The sequence below is a fragment of the Narcine bancroftii genome, chromosome 6, assembly GCF_036971445.1.
Source record: "Narcine bancroftii isolate sNarBan1 chromosome 6, sNarBan1.hap1, whole genome shotgun sequence".
Classification (NCBI taxonomy): domain Eukaryota; kingdom Metazoa; phylum Chordata; class Chondrichthyes; order Torpediniformes; family Narcinidae; genus Narcine; species Narcine bancroftii.
The window spans coordinates 254,334,390-254,348,154 of record NC_091474.1 but is presented as its reverse complement, the minus strand read 5'-3'; the positions used below and the strand labels follow the sequence as shown (position 1 = coordinate 254,348,154).

At 52.4% G+C, this 13,765-nt stretch overlaps 1 protein-coding gene across 1 annotated transcript in view; it reads right to left on the bottom strand.

The window, feature by feature from the left end:
- The window catches only part of LOC138737397 (cap-specific mRNA (nucleoside-2'-O-)-methyltransferase 1-like), a 71,371-nt gene that overhangs the window by 56,354 nt on the left and 1,252 nt on the right, over positions 1-13,765 (bottom strand). Inside the window, exon 2 of the mRNA XM_069888145.1 lies at positions 7,614-7,771. Coding sequence (XP_069744246.1) covers positions 7,614-7,771 — 158 coding nt within the window. The remainder of the gene's footprint in view (positions 1-7,613; positions 7,772-13,765) is intronic.

The window sequence follows — 13,765 nt, the reverse complement described above, 5'->3', positions numbered from 1 at the left end:
TCTCTTGACAACCCTGTTCACCTGTGATGCCTTTCAAGGAATTCTGTATCTATATTCCCAGATCCCTCTGTTCTACTCCACTCCTCAGTGCCCGACCATTTTCCACGTACGTCCTTTCTTGGTTTGTCCTTCCAAAATGCAACACCTCACATTTGTCTGCATTAAACTCCATCTGCCATTTTTCAGCCCATTTTTCCAGTTGGTCCAGATCACTCTGCAAACTTTGAAAACCTTCCTCACTGTCCACAACGCCTCCAATCTTAGTGTCATCTACAAACTTGCTGATCCAATTTCCCACATTATCACCACTAGTCACAGTCCTCCAGTCAGCGAGGTAAACATCCATTATCGCTCTCAAGCTACTCCCACAAAAGTAACATCCAATCCAATTTACCTCCTCATCCTGAATACTGAGCAAATGAACCTTCTTGACCAACCTCCCATGCGGGACCTTGTCAAAGGGCTTACAAAAGTTTCCTGATTTTATAAATGTCTCTTAGCTCCCTCCCCCTCAACTTCCGATCCTCCAGAGAAAACCTGTAAGTGTGAGGTTATCCACTTTGGCAAGAAAAATAAAAGAGCTGAATATTATTTAAAGGGTGAAAAACTACAGCATGCTGTGGTGCAGAGGGACTTGGGAGGGCTTGTGCATGAATCGCAAAAAGTTAGGTTGCAGGTGCAGCAGGTTATTAAGAAGGCAAATGGATTGTTGGCCTTCGTCGCTAGAGGAATTAAATTCAGGAGTAGAAAGCTAATGTGGCAACTGTATAAGGTACTGGTGAGACCGCACCTGGAGTACTGAGTCCAGTTCTGGTCTCCATATTTGAGGAAGGATAAACTGGCTTTGGAGACAGTCCAGAGGAGGTTTACTAGGTTGATCCCTGGGATGAAGGGGTTGACTTATGATGAAAGATTAAATCCTCTAGGATTGTATTCGCTCGAGTTCAGAAGAATGAGAGGAGATGTGATAGAAACATATAGGATTATGAAGGGTATGGATAGGATAGATGTAGGAAGGTTTTTTGAGCTGGCCGGGGAAACTAAGAAGAGAGGACACAGTCTCAAGATTCGGGGGAGTAGATTTAGGACAGAGATGAGGAAAAATAGTTTTTCCCAGAGAGTAGCGAATGTTTGGAATTCTCTAACCAGGGAACTGGTTGAGGTTGCCTCATTAAACATAATTAAAATTCGGTTAGATAAATTTTTACATGATAGAGAAATTAGGGGATATGGGGAGAAGGCAGGTAGGTGGAGTTAGGTCATAAATTAGATCAGCCATGATCGTATTGAATGGTGGAGCAGGCTCGATGGGCCATTTTTGGCCTACTCCTGTTCCTACTTACTATGTTCCCCCTGACTATCGAATCCCCTAACTACTGCACTCCTCTCCTCCCTCCTTCCTTCCTTTCTGAGCTGAGGGTCCAGTGTCGGTGCCAGAGACGTGACCACGACAACTTGTCCCTGGTAGGTCGTCCCCACCAACAGGATCCAAAACTGTATACTTATTCCTCTTCCCTCCCCTTACAGTCACCCAGCTACCTGTCTCCTGATTTCTGGAGGTGACTATCTCCCTAATACTCCTCTCTATCACTCCCCCACCTCCTAAATGATCCAAAGTTCATCTAGCTCCAATTTCCTCCATGTATTATTACTGACTGTCACTCACACAGACGTACTTGTGTATTGGCTACTGCTGTAGGAGTGACTGCCGAGCTGGTGTAACAGATGGTGCTCAGTGTTCCACTGGCCAGACTGAGGTAGCTTTGAGTCTGTTAATAAAAGCCAAGTAATATTCAATTCACTTCTCTTAACAGACTCAGCTCTGGATACTTCCTTGAAACCTGGAAGACTGTAGATCAAGATGTTCCTAGACCAGCAAAATATTTCATCACTGGCTCCAGTACTTTGAAGCACACGTGAGAGAACAATGTGGTTGAAGACCCCGTGAAGATGGATCATCTAGTTGCTCTCCTAGGAGAGGTTCCATACTCAGCGATCAGGGAAACAGCCGTATATCAGAATGCCCTGGCTCTACTCAGATTCTGCTACGATATGCCACTGAACACATTGTTTGTGAGACACCCACATCACACCCAAAAACGTCCCAATGAAAGCAACAATGCTTTTGCTCTCGCACTGAAGGGGCTGTCAAGACCCTGTACCTTCGCCACTGTTACAGCTGAAGCTCATCGAGACACTCTAATGTTGGACGCCTTCATAAGTGGACTGGGCTTGAAGTCAATTAGACAATGCTTACCGGAGACTCCGACCTGACTTTTAATGCCACGCTACTGCAGACAGACCTTCAGGGCAATGCTGTAGAGTGCTAAAGTCCTAGGGGACAAGGTCGGTCAAGGTGCTGAAGCTACTCCCTCCGTCTGTTTCCCGTGACGGTGACCCGCTGCTGAGCCGTGTAGGAACCGCTTCAGGAAGTGCTGCTTCAGTAGACATACGCTGCATCTGTGCTCACTGTGCTCAGATGGTGGCAGATGTGGAAAAAGGGGACATTTTGCGAGAGCCTGCGAGCTCAGGAGTTATCGCCCAGTCCGTGCTGAGAGACGAAGAAGACAAGCACCAAGGATGGGATGAGACGCCGCAGCAAGATGGCAGGGATGATTACCTGGAGAACCAACGACTCATTTGACACTTCTTTCTCGGAAACCGCAAGTGGAACGACCAGTGACGAGCCGAGCTCCCACGGGACGTCTCAGTCGTGTGGTCCTGTTCTGGCGTCTATCACACTCGATCACAGTTGAAACATTCCACGATGAAGGGGAAGGTAAACGGGAAACCTGTTGACTGTTTATTTGATTTTAGGAGTACTGACAGCTATATCCACTCTGCCATTGGGGCTTAAACTGTACCCTTTAAGACACAGAATTACTATGGCATGTTATGGACTCAAGAAAGAAATTGCGAACTGTTGTCGAGTAACGTTGAACTTGCAAGGAATCAAGTACAAAGATTTATGTGTTCAGATGTTGTTGGGGTTAGATTTCCAGTGCCAAATGAAGAGTATAGAACTGGCATTTAACAGGCCACTACCTTCATTCACTGTACCCCAGGAGACAATCTGTGGGCTATCAATTCTTAACATTAATCCACCACGCCTTTTTGCCAATTTAACCCCAGACTGTAAACCTATAGCCACGAAAAGTAGACGCTATAGTAAAGGGAATAGAGAATTTATTAAGAACGAAATCAACCGACTGCATAAATTGAACCAAGCTCAAATTGTAGTTGCCAAAAATAGGGTAAAACACCAGACGGTTGTAGACTATAGCCAGACTGTGAACAGATTCACTCAGTTAGATGCATATCCCCTACTTCGCATCTCTGACCTGGGGGAATCAGATTGCCCAATACGAAATATACTCCACAATAGACTTAAAGTCAGCTTACCACCAAGTACCTCTGCTCTAAAAGGAAAGACAGTTCACGGCATTTGAAGCAGATGGCAGGCTCTATCAGTTTTGAAGAGTTCTGTTTGGAGTTACTAATGGAGTATCTGTTTTCCAGAGAGAAATGGATAGGTTGGTGGACGTCCACGACTTACAGGCCACCTTTTCCTTTTTGGACAACGTCACCGTATGTGGCAAAACCCTGGAGGATCACAATCGTAATTTGAATAAATTATTTCAGATGGCCAAAGATCTAAACGTAATCTGTATCGCACTGTGCCTGGCTAGAGTGGGCTATGTTGTCGAAAGGGATGAAGTCGGCCCCGACCCTGAAAGAATGAGACCTCTCATGGAACTGCCTCCCCCAACCACACTGACGTCTCTCAAACGCTGTCTAGGCTTCTTCTCTCATTATGCACAGTGGGTGCCTAACTATGCAGACAAGGCACAACCACTTTTTTAAACTACTGTTTTTCCTTTGTCAGCGGAAGCCCACAAAGGTTTTGAGAGCATCAAGTTAGACATTGCCAAAGCTTCAATGTCTGCTATTGACGAGGATTTGCCTTTCCAAGTCGAATCTGACGCCTCTGACTGTGCTCTGGCTGCCACACTGAACCAAGCTGGTAGACCCGTAGCCCTTTTCTCACAGGGGCTGGAACTGAGGCATTCCTCCATTGAAAAAGAAGCACAGGCTATAGTAGAGCCCATTCATTATTGGAGACACGATGTAGCAGGGAAAAGATTCACATTGCTGACGATCAGAAGTCAGTCGCTTGCATGTTCAACATGGAATTGAAAAGCAAATTTAAAAATGATAAAATCATGCGCTGGAGGATTGAACTCTCTATGATTATGAGACCCTCTACTGCCCAGGGATGCTGAACGATCCTCCTGACACTATCTCACATGACCTGCGTTAGTGTACAATCCAATCGCTTGAAAGAACTTCCTGATGATTTATGTCATTATGTGAAATCTCTCAACCTGCTGTATTCACTCGAAGACGTCAGGCAAATGACGAAGGAATGTGCAGTCTGGGCAGAGTGCAAACCCCAGTTCTACAAGTCTTCCAAGGCAAGTCTTATTAAATCTACCAGACCTTCTGAGCACCTCAGTATCGAGTTCATAGGACCTCTACCATCTAACAATAAAAACGTCTCCTTCCTTGATGTTATAGACGAATGCTCACATTTTCCTTTTGCCATCCCCTGTGCCGATGTGTCAGCTTCCACTCTTATTCATTCCCTTGATAAAATCTTTAGCATTTTTGGTGATCCTGACTTTATTCACAGTGATAGAGGATCTGCCTTTATGAGCACTGAGCTTAGACAACCCCTCCTGGCAAAAGGTATCACTACTAGTTATAATCCACATGGTAACGGGCAAGTGGTGTGGGCTGATGCCACTATTTGGAAAACTATCACACTTGCTCTGAAATCTAGAGGTTATCCCAGCAGCCGCCGGCAGGACGTGTTGCCAGAAGCGCTACAGTCTATTCGCTGGCAGGACGTGTTGCCAGAAGCGCTACAGTCTATTCGCTAGCACGACGTGTTGCCAGAAGCGCTACAGTCTATTCGCCGGCAGGACGTGTTGCCAGAAGCGCTACAGTCTATTCACTGGCAGGACGTGTTGCCAGAAGCGCTACAGTCTATTCACTGGCAGGACGTGTTGCCAGAAGTGCTACAGTCTATTCGCCGGCAGGACGTGTTGCCAGAAGCGCTACAGTCTATTCGCTGGCAGGACGTGTTGCCAGAAGCGCTACAGTCTATTCGCCGGCAGGACATGTTGCCAGAAGCGCTACAGTCTATTCACTGGCAGGACGTGTTGCCAGAAGCGCTACAGTCTATTCACTGGCAGGACGTGTTGCCAGAAGCGCTACAGTCTATTCACCGGCAGGACGTGTTGCCAGAAGCGCTACAGTCTATTCACTGGCAGGACGTGTTGCCAGAAGCGCTACAGTCTATTCGCTGGCAGGACGTGTTGCCAGAAGTGCTACAGTCTATTCGCTGGCAGGACGTGTTGCCAGAAGCGCTACAGTCTATTCGCTGGCAGGACGTGTTGCCAGAAGTGCTACAGTCTATTCACTGGCAGGACGTGTTGCCAGAAGCGCTACAGTCTATTCACTGGCAGGACGTGTTGCCAGAAGCGCTACAGTCTATTTGCAGGCAGGAGAAGCCACTGTCTCCCTCCATGACCTTGCCTCGACCGGTGCGCAGTTAACTACCTCCTTTCCTCAAACCACTAACATGTCCCAACCCGAACCCTACCCCTCACAAAGCCATACTGACCGACGCTAATCTGACCATTGATCCTTTCTACCAGTTTCCCGACTACTGATGTGAGGCTTACTGGCCTAAAAATTCCTGATGTCCCTTTTCCCTTCTTGAAGAAGGGTACAACTTTAATCACTCTCCAGTCCTCTAGAACCTCCTTGTGGCTGCAGAAGGTGCCACACATGCTCCCATACCTCCACCCTAACCACAGTCCAGGGCTTCAATCAGGCCTTTCAAGTTTGAAGCAACATTTCACTTGTTTATCCACAGGATTGATTTATTGCATTTGGTGCTCCCACTGTGGCAGTCTACCGGGCGCAGATGGGGAGATTGCTTTACTGAGCATCTTCACTCTGTCTGCATCAGTGTCAGGGATCTCCTAGTGGCCAACCATTTCCCGTCCGTGGCCTCAGAATCAGGATTTATTGTCACGAACAGGTCAGTCATGAAATTTGGTGTTTACTGACAGAATCACAGTGCAAACATTCGTATTACGAACCATTTTACAACACTAATAATATTAATAGTGCATGAAAAATAAGGCAGTATCTTTGGTTCATTGATCAAATCAGCAGGGAAGAAGCTGTTCTTGAGCCTCCGAGTGTTCGTCAAAGGCTCCTGGACCTTTTCCTGATGAGGGCATGGCCTGGGAGGTGAAGTCTTTGAGGACAAAGGCTGATTTTTAAGACACTGCCTCAATGGAGTGGAGCCTGGTGCCGGTGATGTCGAAGGCCGAGCCAACAACTCTCTGTAGTTGATTCTTGTCCAGAGAGTTGGTGCCTCTGTACCAGGCAGTGCTGCAACCAGCCAGAATGCTCTCCACGGGAAACCTGTAGAAGTTTACAGGGGTTTTCGGTGACGAACCTAATTTCCTCAAATTCTTCACAATGTCTAGTCGCTGGCGAACCTTCTTCATGACTGCATCAACATGGAGGCTGCAGGATAGGAATTAGAAGTTCTTGACCCTCTCCACTACTGAATCCTTGAAGAGGACTGGCTTAAGGTTATGCTAACCTCATGCACTATCCCACAACCCGCAAATTGGAGGTATACCACCAAATTTTCCATCCGGACACTATCCCACCGAATAGCGTCGACACGACTTTTTGGGTTTCAGCTAACCCGCTCTCATCTCTCCTTCCCATTAGCTCGCCACCATCTTCTCTCTCTATTCACCAAGCCATCCGCCTCCTTGCTTCTCTGCCCTCCCTCCCTTCTCCACCTATTACCTCCTGCTTGTGGGAGCATACTCCACGCCACCTTTGCCTTATGTTTGGACGCCCATCGAAATTTCTCCGTACTTTAATGAAAGGCTCCGGTCCAAAACATCAGTTAAGTATCTTTATCTTTGCACGATAACTGACAGTATTTAACCTGCTGAGTTTCTCCAGCATTGTGTTTTCACTTCAACCACGGTGTCTGCAGACGGGGGGGCGAGGAGGCGGGGGGGGGCGAGGAGGCGGGGGGGGGGGCGAGGAGGCGGGGGGGGGCGAGGAGGCGGGGGGGGCGAGGAGGCGGGGGGGGGCGAGGAGGCGGGGGGGGCGAGGAGGCGGGGGGGGCGAGGAGGCGGGGGGGGCGAGGAGGCGGGGGGGGGCGAGGAGGCGGGGGGGGGCGAGGAGGCGGGGGGGGGCGAGGAGGCGGGGGGGGGCGAGGAGGCGGGGGGGGGCGAGGAGGCGGGGGGGCGAGGAGGCGGGGGGGGGCGAGGAGGCGGGGGGGGGCGAGGAGGCGGGGGGGGCGAGGAGGCGAGGAGGCGGGGGGGGGCGAGGAGGCGGGGGGGGGGGCGAGGAGGCGGGGGGGGCGAGGAGGCGGGGGGGGGCGAGGAGGCGGGGGGGGCGAGGAGGCGGGGGGGGCGAGGGGGCGGGGGGCGAGGGGGCGAGGAGGGTTAGGGTTACGGGGGTGAGACGGGAGGAAGCGGAGGGTGGTCGGTGTGTTACCTCACCATGAGCTTCTGCGAGACACTGTTGTACATGGCGTACTTGGTGGAGGGGCTGTCAGAGTCCGGCGACACGGCTGAAGCTCCAGCCTCAGCCAGGGCAATAGTGCCCAGGGCCAGCCGCAGGCTCCCTTTCTCACCATTTTCATCACTGCTGTCTGTATCTGGAGGGAGTCACAGGAGGTGGGACAGGGCCAGGAAGAAAGGGGGGAGGCATAGGGGAAAGAATGGAGGAGGAGCGGGAGATGTCGCGGTGGGGGTGGGGTGGGAGAGAAACACAGCCATTGTCAAACCAGTAATAATCCTATAAAACAGTACACCCTGACTTCCCCACACTTCCCTACCTTCACTTCCACCTCCCCCACCCTCTCTCTTGATGGAGTTTAACCCGGATAAGGGTGAGGAGTTGAAATTTAGGAGCCCAAATGGTTTCCAAAGCATGGATGTGCAGGGAGTGAAATAGGAATGGTTGTGGACACCGTGACTGGTAATGGAACTCAGCTCTGTGGACGGTGTGGGACCAGTCATGGATTCTCGAATGCTGGCTTGTGGGTAGATCGGTGGTCAAGAAGCCATGTGGTTTGCTTGACTTCACTGGGAAGGCATTGAGGCACCTTTTTCCCAGGACAACAAGGGCAAACACCAGAGGACATCGGTTGAAGGTGAGTGAGGAAAATTCAGGGCAGACATCAGGGATCTTTGTCTTCGGGTGCCTGGAATGCACTGCCATGGGTGCTGGAGGCTGGTACGATAGGACCAGCTCTCAGATCAGCACATGGATGCATGAAAATGGAGGGTTATGGGTGAGGGAGGGGATATTGTCTCAGATGTCCTCTTTAGAAAACATGGCTTCCCCTCAACTGCCATTAACTCAGCTGTCTCCCGCACGTCCTCTCCCATAAATCTGCCTATCCCCCAACCCCTCCCCAAGACAGAACAAGGACAGGATTCCTCTCATCCTCACCTGCCAGCCCACCAGCCTCCGCATCTAACTTTTAACTGTATAACCATTACAGTACAGAAAGAGGCCATATCGGCCCTTCTAGTCCACACCGATCTCTACGTGAAACTCCACTAGTTCCACCTACCCACTCCCTTTCCTTAACCTTCCAACCCCCTCACATCCATCTCGCCTCCTCTTAAATGATATGACCCTGCCACAACTACTTCTCCCAGGTCATTCCACTCAGCCACCACTCTCTGAGTGCAGAAGCATCCTCTTATATTACTCCTACAGTTTTGCCCCCTAACCCTTATGACCCCTTGTTCCAATCTTCCCTACCGTCAGGGAAAGAACCTATTCACATCTACTCTATCAATTTCCTTAATAATTTTATATACCTCTATCAAATCCCCCTCAACCTTCTACATTCCAATGAATGAAGTCCTTGCCGGCTCAATCTTTCTCCGTATTCTAGATACGACAATCCAGGCAACATTTTCATCAACCTTCTTTGCACCCTCTCTACCTTATTTATATCCTTCCTTATCATCCACCTCTTTTCAAAGTACCTACTACATGATGCCACCACCAGACATATCATCCATGCTTCTGCCCTCCCCTCGGAACTCCCTTGTCCACTCCTCCCTCCCCACCAATTGCCTTGACAGTACCCACCCGTGACTGTGGGAAATGCCACACTTTACACCAACCCCACCTCCTTCACAACCATTCGGGCCCCAAATTCACTTCTGTATCTGCAGGGGTCACTTACTACATCCGGTCCTCCCAGTGTGGTCTCCTCTACATCAGAGAAACTGGACGTGGACTGAGAGATCGTGTCATTGAGCACCTCAGCTCTGTCTGCTGACACACCGTGGACCTCCCAGTGGTCACCCACAGTACTGTCACACTGATATGTCTGACAATGAACTGCCAAACTCTGAGGCTACCCACAAATCAGCACCTTGTATTTGGTCTGGGGACTTTCCAACAAAACTGCATTAACATTGACCTCAAGATTCCACAAACCTTCCCCCCCCCCCCCCCACCCCACGTCTTTCCGCTTTTTGGATCTGGCTTCTTTCCTCCAGCTCACTCTGCTTCACCCCCCTCCTGCTGGCCTGTCCTCTTCCCCTTCCTCTCCTCCTCCCCATTTCTTCTTCCTGGAATAGCTCCCACGTAAATGTTGGTTACCTTTTAAATTCCTGTAGATGCTGCATGACCACAGAACATTACAGCACAGAAACAGGTCCTTTGGTCCTTCTAGTCTGTGCCGAACCATTTTTCCTCCCTCGTCCCACTGCCCTGCCCCCAGTCCATAGCCCTCCATACCCCTCCCATCTATGTACCTGTCCAAATTTCTCTTCAATGTTAAAATTGAGCCCACATTCACCACTTCAGCTGGCAGCTCGTTCCACACCCCCACCCCTCTCTGTGTGAGGAAGTTCCCCCTCATGTTCCCCCAAACCTTTCCCCTTTCACCCTTAACCCATGTCCTCTGGTTTGTATCTCACCTACCCTCAGTGGAAAACACTGACCTACATTTACTCTGTCTGTCCCCTTCACAATTTTAAATACCTCAATCAAATCTCCCCTCATTCTTCTACGCTCCAGGGAATAAAGTCCTAACCTGCTGAACCTTTCCCTGTAACTCAGTTTCTGAAGTCTGGGCAACATCCTAGTCAATCTTCTCTGCCTCTTTCTATCTTATTGAAATCTTTCCTGTAGTTTGGTGACCAAAACTGCACATAATTCTCCAAATTTGGCCTCATCAATGTCTTATACAACTTCACCATAACATCCCAGCTCCTGGACTCAATACTTTGATTTATGAAGGTCAATGTGCCAAAAGCTCTCTTTACAACCCTGTCCACCTGTGACGCCACTTTCAGGGAATTCTGTATCTGTATTCCCAGGTCCCTCTGTTCTCCCCCACTCCTCAGTACCCAACCATTCACTGTGTACGCCTTGATGAGTTTCTCTAGCATGTTTGTGAGCTGAAGGATTGTTGTGGAGGGAAACAAGAACATCAGCAGATGCTTAGGTCTAATTCAAGACACAACAGGGCAGGCCACACACCATCCACAGGAAGTGAAAGGAAGCCGGTGTGTTGGGCCTGGGCCCTTCATCAAGAGAGGTGAATATCAGGCTGCATTCAAGTGTGAAGATAGGGCTGCAGGAGGGGGAGGAGACAGGCTAACAGGTGGATACAGGCAAGGGGGAGGAGACAGGCTAACAGGTGGATACAGGCAAGGGGGAGGAGACAGGCTAGCAGGTGGATACAGGCAAGGGGGAGGAGACAGGCTAACAGGTGGATACAGGCAAGGGGGAGGAGACAGGCTAACAGGTGGATACAGGCAAGGGGGAGGAGACAGGCTAACAGGTGGATACAGGCAAGGGGGAGGAGACAGGCTAACAGGTGGATACAGGCAAGGGGGAGGAGACAGGCTAACAGGTGGATACAGGCAAGGGAGGAGGAGACAGGCTAACAGGTGGATACAAGCGAGGGGGCAGGAGAAAGAAACTGAAAGGTGACAGGGGAGAGGGCCGAGAAAGATGCTATCTGAGAGCAAGATGAGGGGAAGGGACGGGAACCAGAAGAAGGGAAGAGGAAAGGTGGAACCACAGAGCACTGCAGGACAGGCCTGCAGCCCACACAATCTGTGGCAAACCAACTTTCCAGTGAGGGAAGGGGAACCTTATGGACACAAGCTATAAACTAACTAAATTCGTATTAGTTACTTCCTCCGTAGCAAGAATATGTACAGCGGTAAGCTGGCAGTCTGACTCGCCTCTCTTTATCAGTCAGTGGACTAGAGCTACACGGCTGTATTCCCATGGAGAAAAAAAAATCACAGATAACGTGAGAAACCAAACAGCACCTTGGCTGGAATATGGCAGCCACATCTGATGCACATGGGAGCGAAGCTGCAGCCGAACCCCAACAAAGATACCACTGACGCCTCATCTATATAACCATTATGGCACGGAAACAGGCCATTTGGCCCTTCTAGTCTGCAACAAGCCAAGTCCTCACCTCTAGTCCCACCTACCTGCACCATTCCCCTCCTATCCATTTACCTGTCCAATATTTCCTGCAATGACACAACGGACTTGACTTCTCCCAGAATCTCATTCCACAGCCTCCACTCTCTGAATGAAGAAGTTCCCCTTCATGTTATTTTAAACTTCACCTCCCCCCTCGGGCCCCCTCTCACCCCCTTCCCCCCACTCCGGCCCCCTCTCCCCCCCCCCAACAATGGGGCCTCCCCCCCCAACCATGGGGCCTTTCCCTCCCTCCCCCCCCAAACATGGGGCCTTTCCCTCCCTCCCCCCCCCAAACATGGGGCCTTTCCCTCCCTCCCCCCCCCAAACATGGGGCCTTTCCCTCCCTCCCCCCCCCAAACATGGGGCCTTTCCCTCCCTCCCCCCCCCAAACATGGGGGCCTTTCCCTCCCTCCCCCCCCCCAAACATGGGGCCTTTCCCTCCCTCCCCCCCCAAACATGGGGCCTTTCCCTCCCTCACCCCCCCAAACATGGGGCCTTTCCCTCCCTCCCCCCCAAACATGGGGCCTTTCCCTCCCTCCCCCCCCCCAAACATGGGGCCTTTCCCTCCCACCCCCAAACATGGGGCCTTTCCCTCCCTCCCCCAAACATGGGGCCTTTCCCTCCCCCCCCCAAACATGGGGCCTTTCCCTCCCCCCCCCAAACATGGGGCCTTTCCCTCCCCCCCCCAAACATGGGGCCTTTCCCTCCCCCCCCCAAACATGGGGCCTTTCCCTCCCCCCCCAAACATGGGGCCTTTCCCTCACCCCCCCCAAACATGGGGCCTTTCCCTCACCCCCCCCCCCAAACATGGGGCCTTTCCCTCACCCCCCCCAAACATGGGGCCTTTCCCCCCCCCCAAACATGGAGCCTTTCCCTCCCCCCCCCAAACATGGAGCCTTTCCCTCCCCCCCCCAAACATGGGGCCTTTCCCTCCCCCCCCCCAAACATGGGGCCTTTCCCACAACCCCCCAAACATGGGGCCTTTCCCTCCCCCCCCAAACATGGGGCCTTACCCTCACCCCCCCAAACATGGGCCTTTCCCTCTCCCCCCCCCCAAACATGGGGCCTTTCCCTCTCCCCCCCCCCAAACATGGGGCCTTTCCCTCTCCCCCCACCAAACATGGGGCCTTTCCCTCCCCCCCCCAAACATGGGGCCTTTCCCTCCCCCCCCCAAACATGGGGCCTTTCCCTCCCCCCCCAAACATGGGGCCTTTCCCTCCCCCCCCAAACATGGGGCCTTTCCCTCCCCCCCCAAGCATGGGGCCTTTCCCTCCCCCCACCAAACATGGGGCCTTTCCCTCCCCCCCCAAACATGGGGCCTTTCCCTCCCCCCCCCAAACATGGGGCCTTTCCCTCCCCCCCCCCCAAACATGGGGCCTTTCCCTCCCCCCCCCCAAACATGGGGCCTTTCCCTCCCCCCCTCCCAAACATGGGGCCTTTCCCTCCCCCCCACCCAAACATGGGGCCTTTCCCTCCCACCCTCAAACATGGGGCCTTTCCCTCTCCCCCCCCCCAAACATGGGGCCTTTCCCTCTCCCCCCCCCAAACATGGGGCCTTTCCCTCTCCCCCCCCCCAAACATGGGGCCTTTCCCTCCCCCCCCCAAACATGGGGCCTTTCCCTCCCCCCCCAAACATGGGGCCTTTCCCTCCCCCCCCCCAAACATGGGGCCTTTCCCTCCCCCCCCAAACATGGGCCTTTCCCTCCCCCCCAAACATGGGGCCTTTCCCTCCCCCCCCAAACATGGGGCCTTTCCCTCCCCCCCCAAACATGGGGCCTTTCCCTCCCCCCCCCAAACATGGGCCTTTCCCTCCCCCCCCCCAAACATGGGGCCTTTCCCTCCCTCCCCCCCCCAAACATGGGGCCTTTCCCTCCCCCCCCCAAACATGGGGCCTTTCCCTCCCCCCCCAAACATGGGGCCTTTCCCTCCCCCCCCCAAACATGGGGCCTTTCCCTCCCCCCCCAAACATGGGGCCTTTCCCTCCCCCCCCAAACATGGGGCCTTTCCCTCACCCCCCCAAACATGGGGCCTTTCCCTCCCCCCCCCAAACATGGGGCCTTTCCCTCCCCCCCCCAAACATGGGGCCTTTCCCTCCCCCCCCCAAACATGGGGTCTTTCCCTCCCCCCCCCCAAACATGGGGCCTTTCCCTCCCCCCCCAAACATGGG